At 45.9% G+C, this 23,624-nt stretch overlaps 1 protein-coding gene across 1 annotated transcript in view; it reads right to left on the bottom strand.

Moving 5' to 3' along the window:
- The window catches only part of DNM1 (dynamin 1), a gene marked incomplete at its 5' end in the record, with an annotated part of 41,636 nt that extends 20,083 nt beyond the window's left edge, over nucleotides 1-21,553 (bottom strand). Inside the window, 14 exon segments of the mRNA XM_010076281.1 lie at nucleotides 2,451-2,564; nucleotides 3,806-3,817; nucleotides 5,043-5,094; nucleotides 5,552-5,622; nucleotides 5,825-5,911; nucleotides 13,972-14,110; nucleotides 15,139-15,206; nucleotides 16,356-16,491; nucleotides 16,575-16,717; nucleotides 17,796-17,956; nucleotides 18,685-18,783; nucleotides 19,293-19,496; nucleotides 20,332-20,481; nucleotides 21,411-21,553. Coding sequence (XP_010074583.1) covers nucleotides 2,451-2,564; nucleotides 3,806-3,817; nucleotides 5,043-5,094; nucleotides 5,552-5,622; nucleotides 5,825-5,911; nucleotides 13,972-14,110; nucleotides 15,139-15,206; nucleotides 16,356-16,491; nucleotides 16,575-16,717; nucleotides 17,796-17,956; nucleotides 18,685-18,783; nucleotides 19,293-19,496; nucleotides 20,332-20,481; nucleotides 21,411-21,553 — 1,579 coding nt within the window.
- Between the last annotated feature and the right edge of the window lie 2,071 nt (nucleotides 21,554-23,624).

Below are 23,624 nucleotides of genomic sequence, written 5' to 3'. Positions count from 1 at the left end.
GAGGCAGAGGAAAAACAAGCCAGCACTGCGGAAAGACTGGTATTTCACTAATGGGGTCCAGATGTCTTCATTCTGCAGACTCTGGGTCCTGGCTTACAAAACAGGGCAGGGAGAGGCTGTGTCCCCACTCCTCCCAGCTCCAGAGGTGCGAGCCCAGCCTTCACCCTCACCCCAGCACACACCTCCTCACCCTGCTCCTTCCCCATCGTCACCCACAGCTCCGCCACCAGCACTTCCATCCACAACGAGGTGGATTCGGCTCCGTCCTCGTTCCCGCTGGAAAGCTGCCAGAGCACAAGGGAACTGGGACAAGAGAGCCCACAGAAATGCAGGGTGGGGCAGACACAGCTGCCCACTTCCTCGCAGAGCTGAAGTGAAGATAGATCATGGTGTACAGCCTTTAAAAAAAACCACACCAACAGTTTAGGGGCTGTATAGGACACGAGTCCTCCTGAATTGTTGAAGGAGAGCTCTGGGACAGACATGCAGAGATAACCCTGCCTGACAGAGGACCATGCTCTGCAGACAGCTACTCGGGATGGAGCCAGCTCCATGCAGGTCTGAGGTTTTGATGGGAATCCCCATGCTCAAGGCTTTCCAAGCTGCCCCTCAAGTGCACCAACTTCTAGCCTGGCTCAACTGTGAAGTCCAGGTGGATGTTGCTTCTTTTCTCCCTCACAACAGCCAGTGATCAAGGAGTTGAACTTTGGGAGGAAGCAAACAAAACGATGTTTCCCTTTCCCCCCTGCTGCCACTCAGTTGAAGACAAAGGCTCCTTTCTCAAGGACAGCTCAGACACCAGCACTGGCTCTCCTGTGTTTAAGGGACTGAGGCTGGCAGGCAGCTGTTTTCATTAGGCAGCTCTACCTCTTTGCTATGCAGAAGGGAAACGGTGCAGACCTCCAGTTGCTACTGACCCCCAAGGCAGCCCTCCCTCAGGAGGAAAGGGAGGTCCAATCCCTGTCCCAGCAACTGGAATATCTCAACAGTTTGCACATCCCCACTGCAGCCTGCCCTCCCACTCCCCAGGGAAGAAGAGGCAGTTCTGAGCATCTCTGTAATACAGATGGAGCAGCTGGCTTTGATTATACTACTTGATGTTTATAACCACTCGACCTGCACATGCAACCTAGAGGAAAGTGCAGCCTTCCCAAGCAACTCTGAAGGCAAAGGGCAGGGGTCTTATACCAGAGACACTGACTGAGCAAAAGCCATCTCAATGCCTGGTTCTTTAATTAGGAAAGAGCTGCCTGCTCATCCATAGCAGCACAGCAGCCGTCTCCATGCAGAAAGTGATATTTAGAGGCTGATTCATCACCGTATTTATCATCATTTCCACCTGCCAAGAATGAAACAGGCACACTGATATGAACTAAACAAGCCCAGCCTAGCTGCAGCTCCCAGACACACTACTGTGTGCCTCAGAACACCTGAGGGACACAAACCACAATAAGGGGCAGAGCAGCTTCTTTACTTGCAATCAGAAACCCTGATAACTCAGAATGCATGACTACATCATACCAGGCATTTGTCATCCCCCAGCAGAGTGGGGCTAACCCTTTTGATCATGTCCTTACCAAATCCATCCAGCTATTCCCTCTTTTCGACGTAATCAGAAAAGACAATTATCTACCTTTGTCTTGCACAAGAAGCAACACACTGTTGACAATGATAATTTCAGCTAGGACAATTCTGTCCACTTGTATTATTTCCCACTGAAGCACAAACACACCACAGCGCATTGCCAGAATTCCTAATATTCAAAAGTCTCAAGCAGCTCTACAGAGTAGGTCCATGTTCCTATCAGTGATATTCCACACATCTTACCATTCACAGTTCAAACAATTTTACAAATACTGCATTAACTGGTATGTCCAATATAGAAGCATTAAACCTACAAAGCAAGAATGTCTTTTAACAACTGAATCCTGGAGAGGTTAAGCAATTTACTCAAAGACAGAAGGAGCCAGCACCTGAGCTGCAGGTTCAGGTCCAAAGCTCCCGTTGCTATGCTCAGCAAGGAGATAACTTTTTTCCTTGTGACAAGGAAAGATGCACAAAAACCTCTGCCATACTCCTTCAGGAAACTCATTATGGCTGCCCCACAAATACCCAAGTCCAAGTCTTGGGACTAACCCATCACACCCTTGATCATGGCTACCACAGCAAGACAGATAAAGGCCAAATTCATTCCAAGTGTTTGTCAACCCTTGCTGACCCAGAGCTTCAAGCATAGATGTTCCTCCTTGTGCATCAAAAAAGCCACGTTCACATCAATTCAGAAATGCTCAGCACTGCTGAGACCACACGGAACCTGGCCCAAGGATAGCTCCAGCTGGTGTCACAAGCTGCAGACAGTACTCAGGAGATACACCTGGAACAGCCTGTGAATGGAAGGCCCTATCCTCATCAGATGCCTGAGACTCAAGACACAGAGTTGAGCTACTCACCTCATCATCCTTGTACCAGGAGAGGTTCTCCGCTGTCAGAACAAACCAATACTCCTTGGAGCCACCCTTCATGATCCCGATGTTGTTGATGGTGAGCCAGCCCTTCCGGATGACCTAAGGGGGTGGAAGCAGTGAGCATTAACAAGGGCCTTAAAATCCCAGCCTCAGGTGACAGAGGAAGGATCAGAGGGTATCCCTGCACACAGTAGTATGGAAAGACAAGGAACACCGTGCTCTCTGCTGCTGCCAGAAGAGCCCCCCACTCAACTGGCCAGTGAAGGTCTTTGCCTCAAAAGGGCCAGGAATAGTACAAAAAGGACGCAGGAAGGAACCTGGCAGTGCTGTGCATTATACCCTCTGCCAAGAGGAAAGAGACGCAGGAAGAACTGCATCGAGAGTGCCTCAGACACTGGCACAACCTACAAGCACCAGATCACAGCAACACACCCAGAAAAGGCCATGCTTAGAGAAAACCAGGACAGCAGCACACCTTTCGGCACGCCGCATGTGCCGAGTGCTTGACCCAGCTCAGGGGTAGGGGGAACCAACTCAAGGAGAGACGGGCAAGCAACCCAGAAAGAATTGAGTTTAGTAAACAGGAGACACTAAGTAGAACAAAATGGTGCATCTGGAATTAGTACTCTGGACTTCAGCGTACCCAGGTATTTGAGTAGTCACATTAGTTTAGGGCAAAACAAGTTCCTTTAAGTTTAGTCTGTAAAAACCCAGGCTACTACTCTCTAGGGAACTCCAGCTCACCACATGCTGGTTTAGAGCTTCACACATGCAGTAATCAAATGTAAGTATGCATTAGCTTTTATATGTACTACTGCACTGATAACACCTGAAAACATCTGCACGCATTATGTGTGTGTACCTTGTTGTATGAATGTGCTCGCTGAAAATGATCTGGCATTAAAAAAACATATGACTGCACTGCATATTAGCAAGTTGCACTGTGTAAGCAGCCTACCCATAGAGGTACACAACCCTTTTACCTGCCTTATCTACCCTCTAAAGGTAAACATAGGCATGACATGAAGATCCAGTGCTCCTACTGTTAAACTGAAGATAGTCCTATTCTCTCTGTAGACAGGAGGGGGCAGTGAAACAGAACCACACATCCTTGGATTACTGCTTTTTATCTCCACTCACTCACATGTACCAGCAGTTCTGAATTTTTCCCTAACATACTACCTTTTCACCTCATTTCTACTTCACCTGTGTCTAGTGCCAGCTGCCCTCCTCTCCCCATTCAGCAGCAGAGGGAATAATTTGTCTATGCACTGTTCTTGCCTTCCCAGATGCAACATTAATGTTCATGAGCACACCCTGCTGAGTGGCCTTCTACTCACCAGGATCTCATCCTGCAAAGGGGAACCATAGCAACAGCAGCAGAGCAGAGAGCAGGAGAGGAGCAAAGAGAGGAGAGATGGTTACTAGGAAAGCTGGAGCAGGAAAAGAGAGGCTCAAAAATAAAACAAACTGGAAGCTGGTACCAAATCTTTTACCCCAAGGTGTTAACAAGAGCAACCCCCATCCCAAAATAAAGTCTGCTAATGGGAAAAGCCAAAGTGCTTCACCAGTAGATCCAGAGCTTACCCTTTGCACTCTTCTACCCTCAGCTCTTCAGTAAGGTATACTGCAGTGGATGGGGTTCCCTACAGCTGCTCCAAGATCCCATGAGATAGTTGGTTGGCCAGCCCAACCTGCTGACCTACCTGCCTGCCAACAGCACTGAAACAGTCTGCATGTTCACATGCAGGGAAGGGTGGTCAAACACATTAGAGAATAGATGTCAAGAGTGAAGGTCTTTAAAAAGACTGAGCAAAAGCATTTGCTTCCATTCTCTATTAAGCTGTTTTAAGGCTTTGTTTCTACAAGGTCTTCCAGCCTAGATAGCCTTGCCATGTCCCCAGCCAATCTGGGAAGAGTGTCATTAGCCCATTTTTTATTGCATGCACACTCCTTACAGTTCCTAAAAGAAAAGGGAACACCCTCCTCTCCACTGCTGCCTTCTCCCATGTGTGCATTCCCTAACACACCCAGCACAACTACAGCTATAATTGCCCTTTGTTTCCCTATACAGAGGTTCAAGTATTTCCAGCGAAGTTTTCCACAAGAGAGTCCATGAACTCTCTTGAAATCCCCTTCTAGAAAGTAGATACCACTGATGGGAAAGACAACTAGAAAATACAATTCTGTATTGCAACAGTTCAGTAGTGTTCTGTACCCTTCACCTCAGTGTAAGAGTTAGCATAGCTAGTGAAGGGGCTGAAAAAAAACCAGGGATTTACACAACCTTAGTAGGGATTTCTACCAGAAAGGCAAGACCAGATCTTGATTATCAAACATCGATTTCCCTCTACAACACTCTCACTTTGTTGTTGCTACATGCTCAGTTCTTCCTGACTCCAGTGAGCCTAAAACACTATCCTCTTCCAGGTATAAACAGTGTTTGACAAGTAAAATAAAAAAATCCCAAAAGACTTAGAGCACTGCTGCATCCAGCCCAGCACTTGACCACCTGGTAGCTTCCAGGTAGCAAACATGTCCTTCGTGCAGCAGTGAAGGAGATGGAACTTGGCCTACCTGGTTGCCAGCTGCCTTCTTCTTGCTCATCTGGCTGCTCCTCTGCTGAGCACTGCAAACAACAGCAGAGACATTCAAAACCCCTCAGGCTCTTCTTCACCACCTGAATCCTGCTCCCATCAAGTAGCTGCTACAGTGAGTTCATGCCTCTCACCACTGTTTGTTAAGCCCTGACAACCCAGTCTGTTTCCATCTGCGCTCTCAGCCTGGTCTGCTCATCTTCTCACTCCCATCTGAAGCACACTTGGGTCACTAACCCTCCACGGCTTCTGCTTTTTCCCCCCCTGACACAACCCTAAAAGTCTAACTCCCCCTTCTACGCATCCCTGTTCTCCCCAGCCGGGCAATACAGAGCCACTGACAAACAAGCAGTACTGAGTGCGGAACCATCCTCTGGGATCACAGCATCTGCACCAGGGCCTCTGCAGCCCATTCACTGGAGCAGCTGTAGGACAGAGCTAGAGGAAACACATGCAGAGAAGAGGAAGCAATAGTATGTAGGTGCTTACTTGGCAAAGCCAATGAAGTCCTCATGGTTTGTGTTCATGTAAGCCAGCTCGATGTCTATTAGAAGCATGACCTGCCAAACAGACACATAGCAAGACAGACATTAGTGACTGACGCTGCTAATAGTCAGGGGCAGACAGAGCCCTGTTCATCGCTCATCTGATCATCCCTCTGCAGCCAGACACCCCTTGGCTCAGGCTACTCTAGCCTAGACCATCCCTTCAAAGGCGTCCCCTACCCAATTTCCCCTTTTACACACACTCCCAATCCCCTACCTGATCTTTGGTCCTGCCTTCTCTCTCACGGATGTGAGTAGTGACAATCCTCTCCATTTCCTCACGCAGGTGAGGGTACTGGCTGAGCTGCAAGAGAGAGAAAGGACGTGCACATGGGAAAGGGAGGTATAAAGGGGGGAGAAGGCCCCCCACACATATGCATGCACACATACACCCTGCAATCAGATATTTTCAAGTGAAGTTCTAGAAAGTTGGGACTTGCAGACAGATTTTTCCAAGTTCCTGGACATCTGCTGGGGGCAAAGTTCATTCCCTCTTGCTTTGGGCTTCAGAGAAAAGCTCTTTTCACTCTTGTAGCAACCTTTCTGCCTGACTGGAGACCTGCTCCAAACCCACCACATTCTTCCTGGCATGAAGGTCTTGACAAACCCCAGATGTAAACACACTACTTACTGCTCGTTGTGTTTTTCCCGTTGAAGTGAACAATTTCTTTACATGTTCAGCATCTCACTGTAGTAGGCTAAGTAGGTGAATGACCTGTTCTACAACCTATGGCCTGTTGCTAAATCCTGGGGAAGTCTCCCTGGGAAGTGAAGTGGATTTCAATCCCCCATTTGCTGAGCACTAAGTGAAAGCATCTGGTCCTCTCCATCAACATCTGCAGGCAGAGACAGAGGATCTGACCAACCTGGGGACATGTCTCCAAGAAACACTGTGCTCTGCGCATCCAGCTGCTTTACCTGCTCTGTGTTGGGGCGGGATTACACGGTTGAAGTCTGTTATTCACATCACACCTACACCACATTTTTTGGCACATGACTGAGGAGGGAATCCTTTCCCGCTCAGAGCAGAAGGACTTTACTAGCTATGGTTCAAAAGAAGAATGTCTGCAGAAGTCATACATGAGAAACCCTTCCAAAGTGAGCACCCTCGAGGCTCTCTGGGTTTCACACAGCACCTTCCTACTTGCCTAGATTCAAAAGCCCCAAGTGATTTCAATAGCAGTAACTGTATGCTCCTCAGGTCAGGCCCAGCACAGTCAAATGAAATTAATCCTCCAGACCCAGGGTCTAGCCCTTTCTTCCCTACTTCACCTATTCCCTGTGAAATATTTTCCCCCATTTTTTAAAAACATCACCTCCAATTTGACTGTAACAAACAGCATTTCCTAATAGTCTTTTATATCCCCTCAAGGGGGTATGTAAAACAAAGAAATCTAATTTGCCTATGATCTTTACTGCATTTGTGTTCTTCCTCCAATTTACATGAGAGCTTCTTAAACTGATTTGGCCTTTTGTCCTGTATACATAAGCAAGAAGGAACTGGCTGAAAGCATGCAGCATCACTACTGGAAGCCAGATCCTTCTCTAACCAGCAACAATATCCCTAACATCTGACTGCAAATAGTCCCAAACCCTTTCAGCACCGTTGCAGCCAAGGCAGTTGCAATAGCCTGGAACTGAAATTGAGGATTAGCTTTGACACTGCCTATTTTCAAATTTGTGGTTTGTTTTGAATGCCAATGACCCTACAGAGGCAGATGGTGTTCCCCACCACCACCTTGTCGCAAAAGCACAAACTGGGTGTTCTCCATGTTTTTTATAGTTCAGGCAGCTGGTTGCTTCAGAGACACACAGGGAAAGCTTCCTGTTTCCTTTGGCGGGTTGGCAAAGGATAGGTGGGCAAGTTGTGTCAAACAGAAAAACAGGAAGTTGGAAAACCTCTAAGCAAGTCTCAGCTTCTTTGCTTCAAATTAAAAGAAACACTCAACCAAAAAAACCACAAACCTCCCCCCACTACCCCATTCCCAACCAGTACAAATGCACAAAATGCAAAACAAGTTGTCGTTTATTCAGAACCCAGGTCATCCAGCAACATTCATGTGCAAAAAATAAACTGACAGCATCAGTCCCCATGCAGGAGCTTCCAACCCCAAGCATGCACAGGAGAAGAAAGAGTGGGCAAGCAAAGAGGACACAGACAAGCCACAGGATGTCACAGCACCAGAGAACATGCAATAGGGCATAGAGGGGCAAGGAGCTATCACCAGCAGTACAAACAGCACCCAGAAATGCCATGACTCTGAAAGACAGGAGAGCACACGACCCTCCGAGGGGTTAAGTCTGTCAGCCTGGGATCATGTCCTAGCTCAAGTGGGTTTCCAATCCTGTTTTAGCTGCCTTTGCCTGTTTAATCAAAATACAAGCTCACAGCCCTCTTTGAAAATAAATTTGTCCCAATGTTCCTTAGTTCCCTTCTTTGCAGATTCCAGGAGCCCTTGCCAGCACACCAAAGATCACCTTTCAGCTGAAGGCTGCTGACTTGCAAGACCTTCCAGCACTTGTGAGATGCTGCAGTGCAGTCTGGCACAGAAGGTTCTGCTTTTGGAAAAACACTCGCTGGAACACTGTCCTCCTAGATGTAAGGGCTTGCATGCTTATACCAGCTTTCTATTGATTTTGGAGTTACTCTCCATTTAAACCAACTGGAAAAAGCTCAGAATCAGGCCAGTCAGAACAGCTCTTAACAGCCACCTTCTCTTCAGCCCCCCACTCTAATAGTCAAGAGACAGTCAACTGCAAATCTCTATACAGGAAAGCTCTACTTCTATAGCACACAAAGAAATGGGTTTGCTTCCTCCTGTGTTCTTTATTAATAGTCTCATATTATTCCATCTATGCAACTTTATCAACTGCACAAAGATTTCTTCACCATTCAGAGTGAAATGAAATAGTTGTGACAGCACACAGACAATAACACAATACTCAGGACAGCAACAAACCAAGGCTACAGGACTGTTAAGCTAATTCAAGAGGTGTTAGCCCAAGCAGCCTTCCTTTCAAGAAGCCTTACAGAACTTTTAGTGTTTAGTGTAAACTAACCTTATAGTTTAAAGGTTTTTTGTCATCTGAAAGGCAGCAGTCTGCAACACAGTGGGCTGGGTATGACCTTACAATTAGCATCAGTCCTAAAGTAGCCTTTTCCAGATGCCTCCCCTAATAGCACATGCTCTGGTCCACATCAAGCAGTCAGGGCTATAACATGCAAGATAAAGATTGCAAATTAACTAATACCCCGGTGCTGTTACTGCCTTATGCCATCAGAACCCATCTCAGGCTGGCTGCTATCTTAAAGTGACCTATTGTCTTTCAGAGGGAGATACAGGCAAGACTAAGGTTCTCACTACCTGTAGGCATTTGACTTCAAGCATTACTAAAACTTTCCTTTTATTTTCCAGTACAATTGCTAGATATCTTCATTCAAGCAGTTATTTCTCATCTCTAACACCTGCCTCCCTGGTCTTTCCAGCTTTTATTAGACATTAGTCTCCTACAATGTCACTGCTACTATCATTTCCCTTACAGGATATATCTTGGTTGCATCACCTTGAAACATCCTCATGGGGTCCTCCACTATGTCATGGATTAAAATCCACCGAGCAAGTGGGTACCCTGCTACTCTAACAGTGTGATCCAACAGAAACTGGAATTCAGCACCCTTGAGGTTTTCATCATCCTTCTCCATCCCCACCCAGAAGGGACATCTCCAGCCAGATACAGAAACCAGTAGAAGCAATCAAACCCATCAAAATAAAAAAATCCACATAACAAACAGGCTGGAAAGGAGTTACTCTGCATTGCCACATCAGTCCCCACAATCTGGCAACAGCAGGACTCTGCAAGAAATAGCCTGGGCAGAGCTCAGGGCATACCAGAAATATCTCCTTGGCAGAGGTGAGCTCTGCATTCCTACATACTAGACCTCATTAGCTCAGCCCTTGCCTTCACTCTGAACTCGCACCAGTTCTTATCTTCCCTTCCTTCCCAATTCAGGGGTATGTGTTGGCGAGTCTGGCTGTAACCCTGGAAGAAGGGAATTGTAATTTTCAATCCTAAAATAACTCATGGAACAGCCCTTTCCAACTCAGTTCCCAGAACACGCTTCTGTTCTGCCACAGACATGTTTCTGGCCCCTCACTGGCAAGTTTAACACCAATTGCCACAGATGCCTTTTTTTTTCAGGAGGCATGTGGGTGCCCCCTCCTGGAGAAACCAGCCTGGGACACCAACCCGCTCCTGCCCCAGGCACCGAGCAGCATCTGACACTCGGTGTCACTCTGGGCAGTTTCCCTCTCCACCTGCTGCTGCCCTGTGCCAGCCTGAGGCTTCACAGCACGCACGGAAAGCATCCCCACTACCTCCCACTGCACATGGTCCATGGAGCGAGAGGATCAGCAGAAGAATGATGCAGAGGGTGTAATGCCTGGAAAAGTTTTTCCCCACCCAACCTTTCGGGACAGTAATCTTCTGTTGACCCTGAGTATCTCTTGCAGAACACCCTGCACCCCAAACTTTTAATCAATTGTTGTTTTGTATATGCTAACGCTCAACACAGCTCTGCAGATGAAACCTGCAGACAACTCATGCTGTGGGGGTGCAAGGTCTCTTTCTGGCTTTTTATCTTTTTCTAGAGTATCTGGATTTTTTTAAGGGGATCCCAGCAAAAACACGTAAGTTCCAGTGGCATGGCAAACAGGGCTTGCAAAGAGTTTGTTCCACACTGAGGTGGATGCCACTGAGCCAGAGAACAAGGGTATTCCAGAGCAATCCACTGGATCCCAGCTCACTTCTCAGCTAAAGAGCCCATCAGCTGATGCCCACTTCTTAGCCAGCTTTTAAACTGCAGGTTGCTGCTCTCGTTCAGATGCATATTTATATCCATTTTCTCTCCCTAGTTTTGCTGAGTTCCTGGCAGGTGTGTGTAGAAAGCATGGAAGTGTGTGGGAAGGGGGTGGGCGTTGACCTTTCTTTGCATTTTTTGTTTTCTTTACCTTTTCGCTACACTTTCTGATGGTGGATGTGAGCTCACTCACTACCATATCCACACACTTCAGACTCGGCTCCTTCAACTTCTGCACCTGCTTTTTCACTATGGCTTCAAAAGCGAGGTCAGGCGTGAAGAGACCCGTTCTGCATGGCAGGGGCAGGGTGGGAGGAAGCAACGAGGAAGAAGAAAGCAAAGCAGAGAAAGAGCAGGAAGGAGGAGGAAAGAGAAGGAAGGAAAAGGGAAAAAGAGAGAAAACACAAGGCAAAATGAGAAGTGAGATCTTGGTTCATTCCATTAGTTTATTGAACCAGGTGAGCATTGCTATGGGGCCTGTGCACTGCCAAGTATCAGGAGAGTCTACAGGCAAATGGAAGTGGCAAAGGGGAATGAGGTAGGAGCAGCTGGGCCAGTGAAATGGTGAGCTGGCAAGAACAAGATGAACGGATGGAACGCCCCAGGGATCAAGTGATCTCTTCCTGAAGGAAAGCTTCTTTGGATTTTAAGGCAAAGCTGCTTGCCACAGTGAGCCACTGCCTCTCTTCCTGGAGGGTCACCACGTCTCATTTCCCTTTGTCTCAGGCATTCCCCCTTTCCTTCCCACCAGTTATCTCCCCTTTGTGTTTTCCTTATTCCAGCTGCAGGAAACCCGAACAGGAGCCAAGCTAAGACTTGTGAAGGTCTGTCACTTGCATCTTGTTTTGGCAGATCTGAACTGAAGTCTCTCAGTTTCAGGGATTCAGACAAACTGCCCCACTTAGTGAGCATATTTTATCTCCCTCACCTTCTCTGCAACATTAACTTCCTCAGTAAGAACAGATGTACACATTATTTAGGAAAAAAACAAACACGCTACAGGGCATCCATAGCTATACAAAGCATCTGTTCCACCCCAGCTAACCTGTAGCTTCAGACTCAATATGCGCCTGCTGGGGTTTATAGGGAAGTATTAATTTCCACCAACACTGAGTAGACTGTATTCTCAGTGGCCTCGCTATGAAAGAGCAGGAAGTCCACAGAAACTAAAGTTACTAAAATATGGCCAAGATCAATCCAGTTCAAGACTACTGCAGCCAAAGAAGTTTTTCAGCACATCTTTAACAGAGAGCATGCTGGTAGGAGCTCTAAAGTGTTACACAATCCGAGTTACTGGTTTCAGCATGGGGCATTACTGCTTTGCAAGTGCTTTCCAGGGGACAGCGTCCGCTTGACATGGGAAGGGGATACTGCCTTTCTGAAGGTACAGTTAACAGTCAAACCTGGGGTGCCTACAGCTAACACCCAACCCAGGGCTAGCTATAAATAACCGCCACCTCATTTAAATTGTATTTCCTCCTTCACATCTCTGTGGATAACATCTGCAAGATCCCAAGCAACACCAGTATTAAAACACTCCTCAACACATATGATGGGACTACAACTAGTCTGCATTTTAAGCAGCCAAGAGCTGGAATATGTTACAGGATTCAGCTTCACTCAAGGGTCTCTCAAAGTGCCAAAGCAGCCCCTTTTGAGCAAAGCAAGGGCATTTCCAGAGTTAAGTTCACATCCTCTGACTCAGCAGCAGTTTCCTACTAAATCAGTTGCCCTGATAAGCTTGATATACAGTTTCCCCCACCAGACTTGGGGGCCCTGCACAAAAAAAAATTCAAAAACATCAGTCCCTTCCAGTACCTGAGCATGACAATATTTTGTTTCTTCAGATCCAAAATTGTAACCATGGCTACTAGAGCACACACAGAGGAACTAGCACGGAAGTCAACCATCAAATTCTTAGCAGCAGGATCCAAGCTAAAATGGAATGCTTTAATCCTGAATCCGACATTTCCCCACATCCCTGGGGTCTCTTATTTCCCACCTCGCTGTACCCACCACCTGATCACTGGAAGAACTTGCCACTGTCAGAACAGATGGTCTATTCTGAAATTGTCAGTAAAAGAGGGAACAAAAAGAAACAGTGAAAAAAAGAGGTGGGAAATGGAGGAAAGGATGCAAAGAGAATGAATGGGAAATTCTGAATAGCAACTGATGGATGAAGACCAAATCAAGACAAGCTTCAGAGGGCATGAAAAAGGAGGGCCCTTCTGATCCAGTTAGGAGGCAACTCTGGATACTTGGCAGCCCGAGGGCCTGTGCTTACCTGTCACCAGGCTCTAATGGCAATTTTCTGGGTGCTCCCCACAGTCACACACTCCAAGAGAGAACAGCAGGACAGAAAAAGGAAGCTCCTCCAGCACTCTAGAAACCTGAGCAATATCTCACTGCATCCACTTTGCTTTCCCAGGCTGTCCTGGGGGGCAAAGCATGTGTCTGCACACCCAAGCCCTTCCGTAGAGGCTCTTGGCCCTAAGGACAAGGCATTTCTGCAAGCGATGGCTAGTATCACCACCTTTCCCCACCCTTGCAGACACACGGTGTCAGACTCTCCAGACACCTCCTGCAATGCCCATTTACCTGCACCTGAACAGCCCGTAGCTATTCCAGTCTCCAGCGCTCGTACCACCATCCTAACTGAGGTGCCTTTTCACCAGCACCTAGCCCTGCGTCGAGCAGCAAGCCACGGCTGAGAGGAACAGCACAAGTTGTCTTATCTTGCTCCTTTCAACCCCAACCTCAGAATCAAAAGGTGCAATGTCCAAAGGGCAGAACCAAGGCAGATTCCCTCCCTCAGTCCTAAGACCAGTACGGATCCCAAGGGGTAAAACCCAAAGCCCTCGCTCTGAGAGAGCAGGAGGACCTCAGAGGTTGATGGACATTTCTAACTCAATTCTTCTCAGCCATGTGCTGCTCTTCCAGAACAGAATATGGACCAAGCCAACCAGAAACCAAGCCAAACACCACAGGAACGTTTCCCTGCAATACAACCCACAGCTATAACTGTTGCAGCCTCTGAAATTCAGCCCCATACATCCCCTCAGCAGCACCCAGAGGCTAGTTTGGGATTAACCCTCTCACTTCTACAAGAACAGAAGGGACAAAATTTAAATCCCCATTTCTGGCTTGGAAAATAAACCCAGATACTAAATTTAAAGTCAAATGTGACCATATAAGAAATCCCACTGGTTTTGGAAGAAATCAGGAGTCATGCTACAGACAGAGGGGTGGCAGGGACATCGCCAGCACCCCTCAGCTCTAAACCATTTCAGGACCAGGGCCACGGCCCATGTCCTGCAGTACTTCCCCTCCTGTTTGGCTTGTTGGCTGGATCGCCCCAGGCTGGTACGGCTCAGGTCTAGTCATGCTGAGGAGGAGGTGGTTAGAAACACCAATTGTGGCTGCAGGCAAGTCCCTGCCCAGGTCACAGTGCTGCGCCACAGCCAGCGAGCAGAGGGAAGTGCCAGCTCCATGCTGCCTCTGGTTACCTTCTTGGTGCACTGTCTAACGGTATTGATTAACTCCGAAATGACCATGTCCACGCATTTCAGGCAAGGTTCTTTAATCTTCTTCACCTGCTTTTTCACAATGGTCTCAAAGGCCATGTCGGGTGTGAAGAGACCGGTTCTAAACACCCAGGGTGGGGACAAGACAAGGCAGGAGGGGGAGAAGGGGCAAGGAGAATGTCACAGCGTTACACACACATCTTGGAGCAAGCACCATCACTGAAACACAACATGTGGGGCTGGGGAGTGTCACGTCCCCAGACAAGCCCTGACTGGAGTCCATGGAAAATGGGGGCTGCTGGGCACCTCCCAGGACAGAGGTGCTGAGGGCAAAAACGGATCCCAGCTGGACAGCCACGGCCAGGCCACGGCTCCACCTCAGCTGCCAGGCACTGACCCCTCTGCAGCACATTCTGTCTCAGTTGTGCAGCAGGTGCGAGGCCTTTCTGAAAGATTTTCTTAATGATTAGGACATTAACACATTTGATAACGTTTCTGAACCTCAGCTAGTGACTGAGCAAAAGAAAGGAATAAAAGTGAATCTGGGTCAGTATTTGTCCACATCCCAGTGTGCAGGAAGGGCTCAGGCAGGCACCAGGCCCTGCTCACCCTCCCAGGAGCAGCACCACTCTGGGTCTCAGGGCTGTGCTTTCTGAATGAAACACAAGTGTGTTTGCTAACTACGCCCTGGGGCCCTTGGGATCCTGGTGATGGGCACTCCATTGCTCCCTCAGACCTCTAGGGGAAGAGGTGCTCAGTACCAACAACTGGTTTGAACAACTAACTGCTGGTGAGCATGGAGGCAGGAAGTGAAAACCTACGTCTTAGTTTTAACTAAATGAAGGAGTAGTATGGGCTTGCATCCCTCTTCCTATCCTTTCTTATGTCAAGACACAATAAAGAGGGGAAAAAAAATGTCTGGTCACCAAGGCAGTTTTACCTTTTAAGCTTCTGCGACTCTCACATGGGAAGAGAAAGCAAACTGACTTGGATGATTGTCCCTACTCAATTCACTGGGGTGGTCCAAGGAGGTTATTCCTCCCCTCTGTCTGACCTACCGTACCTCTGAAGTCTTCAACTCCATTCGGAAGGTCTAGAGGTATTTACAAGGCTATGCAGCCAATGGTCTGCCTAGTGCGTGATACGTGCCTGATACCATGGATGTTCTTGATGGCGTAGCTAATCTCCCGCCGCAGCTCCTTCTCATCAAACTCCATCTGCACCAAGAGAAAATTTTATCAATAACTGTTTGGCACTTGCGCAACCCCAGGATACACAACAGCATGCTTTACAGAGAAGAGGTCCCATGCCAGCACTACCATGTGACAGATGAAATTGTATCCAACACTTGGGCTAATGAGTCCAGCTGTAAAGCTTCTATTGCCAGTGCAGACACCCTGGACAAATATGAATAGCTAAGGGCCTACATTTACAGATGCCAAGCCCCAGCAGCTCCCAAGGAGCTTCTTTGAGAAAGCAATAGGACTGAAGTGCTAGACTGCTTTCTAAAACCAACTGGTTTGTCTCCCCAGATTTAGCATGACCTCTTGGCAGCTGTTTTTTCAGTGAACACCACAAACAGATTCACAACTCACATACAAAAATGTATTATCCAATACAAGGCAGGCTCTTGTATTTCACTAAAAAGACCTCATCTTATTCAAATGCAAAGAAAGGAAGCAAAATGCAAAAAATCCAGGAACGGAATGATTTGGTTCTCAAGTCTGTTCCAACTGACATTAAAATAAGGTTTCCTGTACCACTTCTGATCAGGTTAGCAAACTTTGCTATCCAAGAAAACTATAATTCAATAAAAGTCCTCTTCAACTGTTAGGAGAGTGAAACAGTTTCTACACTGTTCCCACCTCTAGGCCCTTGATAGGGGACAGACAGAAGTAATCCCAGGTATACCTACATCCTCTTTCCTGCTTCTTGCATAGCTATTAGGGCAACTTTAGGTCTAGTCTGGTGCTCAGGATCAAGGAAGTACAAGTTTCAGCACCATTTGTACTATGTTATGTCAAAGCTACTTTGAATTTCACATATCTGCAAGAACATTGTCATTGATTTACTATTGTTTGTGTTAAAGGAAGCTGTTTTGCACACTTAATTTAGCATTTAGGAATTAAGCCAAAGAAATATTGTCATTTAACTAACAGTTAGAGTTCTGTCACAAGGGGAGGGATTGAGAGAAAGGTCAGTACTATGGGAAGGCTCCAAAAAAGGAGATAAAATTTAAAAAGTGATAAGAGGAAAAACAATGAAAGAGATGAAAGATACCCAGCAGATTAAGGAGACAGACAGAAGAGGTAACAGACAACAGGCAAGAAGACAAAATGGATCTAAGCAGCACAGGAAAGCAGTACCTTCACCAGTTCAAAGGGAAAACGCTCGTGGAAGATGCGGTTAATCCTAGCTCCTCCTGACAGCTCATAGGTATCAATTTGGTCTCCAGAGCCTTCAATGCGTTTCTCAAAGTCCACAGCAAATTGCTGGACCATCCTGAAAGAAAACAAAAAGCATGAAGCAGAAGTCATGGTTGAGCAGTCATCTCCAGGGAGGGACACGCAGCTGAGGCCACTTACTGAAGCAGTGCTTTGGTCTTGCGAGCAGGGTCATCAGGGCGAAAGTTTTTGTACTCTTCCACCTCCTTCTCAATGGAGAGAAGCTGGCTTTGGAGCTTGTTCCGCAGCCCTGGCAGGGTGTCACGGATGTGGTTGGTCAATTGCTGCACAAGAAGAAGGTTTAAGATGATAATAAACCCCTAGGTGATTACAGGTAGAGTTTGCTACCTCCACACCACAAAATAAAGAGGAATGCTCCTCTCTTCTGAGTGGTTCAAATAAAAAGTCTATCCCAGGATAGATACCAGTTATGATCCAGGTGTATCCTGCCTTCCCAGCTCCTATCTATTGCGCCCATCTATTTTTGACCTTCATTTTACCTTCTAGTCTGGTACTAAACCCCCTTTCATACAAGCCTGCTATCTCCAACCCAAGATTAAGCTTCACATACCAGTATTAGCATTTGCTATTTACACCATGGTAAAGGTTATTCTGTCTTCAGATTAGCACACCACTGACACCTAAGGTGGTGGTGAAGACCTTTTTCAACACTAAGGGTGACAAGGCAAGGTGGAAGGAGCCAAAACCTCTGATAAGGCTCTAGTAAGAGGGTTTCCACAGAGCACAGATGTAGAAACCTCCAGTTTAAAGATTAATATTTAAATAAAGAGGAAAAAGCACAAAGCAATTCTTCACTTAAGGGAGTATTTCAAGGGAGCAGAGAGGGAAGCAAAAATAAGTTGCTACTGTATGAGACAGGAGACAAGAAAGCCTTAATAAACGGGAAAATGACTACCAGTATCACATTTAAATAAATCTTTGCAGCTTTCTGTTAGGTACAGAGACCACTAGAAATTCAGAAAGTATCTTTTAGCTTAACCAGAAAGACTTTGCATTCTGATAGTGTAAATGCCATGAACCAACTATTGATTTTGCATCAGTGTCACTTAGAGGATAAAGCAGTGCTCTGCCTTGTGTAAGCTCTGTTATTGGCCTTAATGTGTTTCACAAGTCAGAGACACTTCACAGGACTTGGCACCAAAATGTGTTCCATGATGCAGAGGAGGAAGAGTTAACCAATCTTCACAAGTCTCACTGCAGCAAAACAGTTTAGCCCATTTATCAGTTTGCTGACCACAATTTTTTGCTTTTCCTGTATTCTTCCATCTCAGAAGAGCCCTGATGGCCAACCTAGCCATTCTTGTGACATAGTGGGCAGCAGATCCTAACTGCTGACAGTACCTGGTTCAATACTTTCTGCAGGTAGGGGGTTCCCATGCGATCAGCCATGTGTCTGTAGGCTGGGTGGGAGAGAAAGAATTTTCTCTCTGCAGCCAGAGCTGCCTGAATGTCCTTCTTGCCATCAATGTCCTTCTGACTTCTGTTGACTACACCAATGTAACCTGTAAGAGTGAGTTAGAGATCAGATGGTTGCAAGAATGAGAACAAACAGAATTCCAACTGAGAAGGAAGTTAGCCAGCTGGCAGCATCGCAAAAGGGGAATTCTAGTGGCAACACATTATTAGGAACCAATTAGAGAGTTTAAAACTAGAACTTCCTCTGCATTATCCAGGTTCTGATATTTTGGTATGCAGGACAAAAGTAACTATGCAACAGAGAATTATCTTATTTAGGAGTGTTCCCCCAGTCACAAGCATACCCTAATCTCATTTGTTTGACACTCTTCTGGTCAAGTCCTTAGGACAGGTACTTTGCTATGGCTGTGCTATACACAGCACCTATCACAGCCCAAAATTATTTCATCTGACATGCTATGGCAATCTCATCTAAATAAAAGACAAGGGGAGTCTTCTAGACAGGAGTTCCATTTTTGCATCTTGCCTTATTAAAAGTAGTAAGGAAAGAGGAAGTAAAGATAAGAGCATAAGGCTACGCTTCTGCTAGGACTACTTATTAAGATACAAATACCTAAAAAGCTCCTGTTAACAGCACAACTCATCCCTGTTCCCCAGCTCTTCTCAGTTCCAGAGAGGAACAAAGGTGGGTTAACCACAAGGTGTAACAGATGTTGCAGGAAGGGGATGCACTGGAGGAAGGAGATGAAACCGGGACACTTCACACAGGGAAAATAGAGGAAGGAAATCATGGACAAATCATGATGAAACATACCTCTACGAAGAGGAAGTAATTTATTTTCTAATACATCTCGTGCATCAGTTCCTTCATCCATAAGATCCAGCTTAGTGATGACTCCAATAGTGCGTTGCCCTATGGAAAAAACACAAACATACTTGATCAAGCAAACAACTCACATAATGTTTTCCTCTGTTCGCAGAGCTTACAGATTGCCCACCTTGGCTACTCAAGGGCTCCTGAACTCAAACATTAAAGTTCCCATCATGTCCAAGAGGCCACAAGAGAAAAAACAGACAATGATCTAGCTCACTTCCCAGTTACATCCTGCTATGCCACAGCAGAGAGGGATTCTAATGCAGATTTTCCTGCTTTCCTCCAGGCAGAATGGACATAACTAAAGGAAGGGGAATCCTTCACCTCTTCAGAAATGGGGCTTGGACAAAGGAGGAAAGGGGGATAACAAAAATTCTATTACAGTAACAGCGAACACTCACTAACACTTCTCAGAAGAATGTGTGCTGGTGGAGGGACAACCCAAGACAGAGAAGAGCCCACAGCTACTGGGCTAATCACAACCAAAAGGTCAAAGGAAAAATCAGGCCACTGTCTCGTAATGTCATGCTAAGTTAAGAGATATTTACCTTGAGGATCCACCTCCTTCGCAACCTTCAGGGCATCCGAATTGGCCAAATCAGAGTTGGCTGGGGATACTGCCAGGATGAGGCAATTCTCTTTGGTGACGAACTGCATGAGCATATCTCTGATCTGAAACTCGATGTCAGGGGGCTGGTCCCCTACTGGGACTTTTGTCATACCCGGTAGATCCACCAAGGTCAGGTTCAGGACTAGACATAGGAAATAGGAGATAGCACCGATCAGTGAAACTGTGCCCTCAAAGTCCTTCTACATACACTACACTGAAAGGGAAGAGATGACAGTACATTTTTTCCACTTCATAACAAAGACTGGAGATTCAGAAGAGCTGGTTCCACTCATTAAGCATTGTCCCTGTTACTGAAGGGCTCAGTCCTGCCACTCTTCTTCAAAGGGGGCTCCTGTCAAAGTCAGCTGGGCCTTCTAAAGGACTACAATATGCAGCCCTGTAACTGTCTTGCTGTAACACTGAGCTGCTGCTTTCCAAAAAATGCCCATACAGCTGTTCGCATTTAAAGAGCTAGCAAATTTGGGACTATGTTGAAGCAGAATTCTTCCACTAAGATGAACAGCACATGACATAGGCACTACCCAGAGAAAATTATAAAAAGTACATATGTACATGCAAACAGAAGGCAAGTGCTCTTCAGGAAAGCCATTCTCCCCAGCAATTGTTTTTTCATTCAATTTATTTGACTAGTAAAGCAGTATCAGAAAGCAGGGAGATACAGCAGCTCTTTAATGCCCATACTGATGGAAAAGAACAGCCTCAGGAACAAGTTTCTGCACAGACATCAGTTGTTTCAAGAAGTTCTGCTAGCAGTCAGATACTTCAGCTGGCAGGCAAACCCATTTTAGCAGTGTGACTAAGCTGGCAGTTTGATAGAGCATTGCCCAGGCATATGGAGACTAAAGTCAAAACCAAGCACGCTCCCCATTTCATCTCTCTTCTTTCTGTCTATTTCATGACAAAGCAGCAACCTCTCTCATCTATGATCCTGACTCAGATGCTGCATTAGGACTCACCATGGGGAGAGTAGACTCGAAGATTGATGGGCACCGGGGAAATCCCTTTGTTGGAGCCAGTAACACGATCTGTTTCAGCCTCAATCTCCAAACGGATCTCCTCAAAATCAGTGAACTTCTTTCCTTTGCAGTGTAGAAACTCACCATATTCTATTTAAGCAGAAGCAGAGAGTGAGAAATAGTCACTGAAATCAGAAAAATACTCAAAATGTAACGAAAATATCATGTCCTGAAGCAAAACAAAAACAGTTGCGCTCAGGAGAGCTTGGGCTAGCTCTGTATTAAAGTGCTGGGGGTAAGTAACAGCCTCATTACATAATGAGAACAGACTCAAAGTCTCGAGAGCAAAAAAGAAAAAACTTTGACAAAAAATATTTTTAATTGGCTGGTGGTTGGGTTTTTTGTGTGTCAGTCCTTGAATGGGCTAACCAATCCAAGAACCCTCTGTTTCAATTTTAAAAGCCTCCTAAAAGTCAGATTGTCTCCTTGCTGTAGACAAGAGGGCTGCCATGGATGGATCAAGTTCACCTGACAGGAGAGGAAGAGTACCTTGAAACAGTCACTTGCCAAACCCCGGATGAGATCTTACGTTAAGGGGAATGGCAACGAAAATATCCTGCCGCTAAGGAGCAAAAACAGTGACCTGCCCAAAAGACCAGCCACAGAACTCTGTAGCCTTTCTTCCCCAGACCCCAGTGTTCTCACACTGGGTTTCCAGCACATTAAATCATCTCACCCCCTTATTTCAGTAGGTTATCAGCAGGGTCACTTGGCTTTTAGGTCATACCCACTCATAAGAGTCACAACTGCACAGACAAAGGAAAATTGTGATAAGTGTATGCATGGAGCCTTGCCTAATAAATTAAAATGAAAAAAAAAAAAACAAGCAGCAGCTTGCTTCTGAACACTTAATGCATCAGATGTTAAACAGGTAGAACTGAAAGTCAGCTGCAGGTCATTTTTACTGGGGATAATTCTTATTTATTTGCTCCACACTGAGCAGTGCCACTGATCAAATAAGACCTTTATTGACCAAGACAGCAATCCAGCTGGACACACAGGGAAGGTAGCTCACATACCTGTGCTGGCATTTACCAGCTGCAGGACCAGCGGGCGCCTGGTTACGATGCCAGATCCACGGGGCAGAAAGTCCCTGAAATGAAACAGGAAGTTTCAAATGAGTGAATGATTGTTTCCTTCCCTTTTCACAGCTTTTCTGCTTCTGTAAGCATACACGGATTCTAACAGGGAGTCTCAGGCACAGGCACAAAAAAGTTTTAGGCACTGAAAACCAAGTGCTCCTCCTCAAGGAGGATAAGAGCTTGTTGTTCTGAAGAAGCCTGTACTCACAGGACATCTCTAATCCTGTCTGTGACAGCTATAGCTCCTTCAGCTGAAGTTCCAAGCTAACAAGCTCATTTAATACAGCTGTTCTTTGAAAAAATATCCAGAAAGAACAAGGAAGTTGAAGCAGAGCCTGAAAGCTAGCATGCCTCCTTTTGACAAAATACAATTACCTGAACTATGACAAAATCATTCACACCTTGCACTTTGGGGCTTGAGAAGACACCCCGTTGTTCCAGCATGTAAACGCTATGATGCATCTGGAAGAGCCAACAGCAGCCAGAGGCTTGCCTCCACCCACGGTTTCTCCTGGCTAACTACTCCAGACATAAATATTGCCAAGGCAAAAGCAGCAGCTTCTTTCTATATTCACAAGAATCCTGGATTTTTGTGTACTTCACATCATTTCAAAGGAAGGAAGCCTTTCACTATCCTTCTCCAAATGCTGACTTGGCAGCCACAGCCCACAAGTTCTCCTTTGCTTTTTCTTTTTCCAAATCCAAGTGCTTTGAGCTAAGCTGCATCTGCCGATGACCTTGCTAGTTTGTGGCCTGGTTTTCAAGTACTCAGCTGTCCACGTGGCTCTTCAAGAGCCACTGAGCATTTCCGAAAATATTATCATTTGCTTCCTTGCCTAGCAGAAGCATCACTTCAAAACATGGTTCCTAGAGCATGAATAGTTTCTTTGTTAAAAGAAGCCTTACCTACAGTGCTGGCATTCTGGCACACAATCCTCCCTCCCTTGACAGCTGTGGCAATGAATAATTTTGCTAATTCAGTAGTGACTAACCACTCTGGCAAATGAGAAATCCACAGCTCTCCATTTTGAGCATCTTGCTCTTAGTCCTGCCTGATCTTAATGCTGACAAAGTGAAGAGGAATGAGCTTTTGTTTTAACACATCAGACAAGGACTTGAGCAGTTTTGTTTCAGCTCCTGGTTTGGCCCCTGATTTCCTGGGTAATCCTATGCAAATTCTTCTGTATTTCGCTTTCCTCAGCTATAAAAGTAATTATCCATCTGGGAGGCTGTCAGAATAACTTGATAATATCAAAAACTGCAGAGTAGTTTCAAGGTAGGGCAAGGAGTAATCCTACAATCTCTAACACCTCAAATAACAACAGCTGTAAATTACTAGGTCTGGAGTAACAGGACCTCTGGTACAACTCTACCAGTTAAAATAAGACCATAACCCATTGTTGTTATTTGAGACTTTTAAAAAGTAGAGAGTTAACTGGGGTTTGTCTTTCACTTGTTTTTCAAGTAATACAGCTCTAGTTTTTCCATTCCATTGGGATTAACCCTGGAATCTTTGAGGCATTGCATCATTCTAGCAGCTTTCTGCTGTCTCAGCTCCATTCCTATCGATGTCTGTGGTCAATATGTGAGTATCCTACCCTAGCATCAGTTTTTAGCATAACAAATCCATCCGAGACACACCAGCTTCTTTTGAACTTACTGTACCTGAGAGAAAGGTACCCTATTACTGAGACAATACTCTAGTTATGGATCTCCAACCTGCAGGATCAAATCCTGCTTTACTGTAGGAAAAGCACCACTTCCATTTACAAGCATGAGCTCTCTAGGAATTAAGACTCAGCTCATGTTACACTACATGTTTTCCTGAAGCTTTCTGCTTTGGCCAAAATTCTGATTTCTAAGGTAAATGGGAAACCTACGTGGTATCTGGGTTCCAGCATTATAAAAAGTGATCCAATTTACTGTGTTCACTGAAGTCCCGCTTGGGCTGTTCCAAGGAAAAAAACTAAGACCTCATAGAAGACAAGACTACAAATCCATCAGCCAAATGTAGTCACCTAAATCAACACTCTTGGTGCTGCTTTACTTCTGAGTGAACGTATGTGCAATCTGAGCTCTAATATCAGAAAATGAATGTGTTCTCATCCACAAACCCTTGGGAGGTACATGCAGGTCAACTTGTTTTCTCTA

The sequence above is a fragment of the Pterocles gutturalis genome, unplaced genomic scaffold (genome assembly GCF_000699245.1).
Source record: "Pterocles gutturalis isolate BGI_N339 unplaced genomic scaffold, ASM69924v1 scaffold20913, whole genome shotgun sequence".
NCBI classification, from domain to species: Eukaryota; Metazoa; Chordata; class Aves; order Pterocliformes; family Pteroclidae; genus Pterocles; species Pterocles gutturalis.
This window is presented reverse-complemented; position numbering and strand designations above follow the sequence as displayed.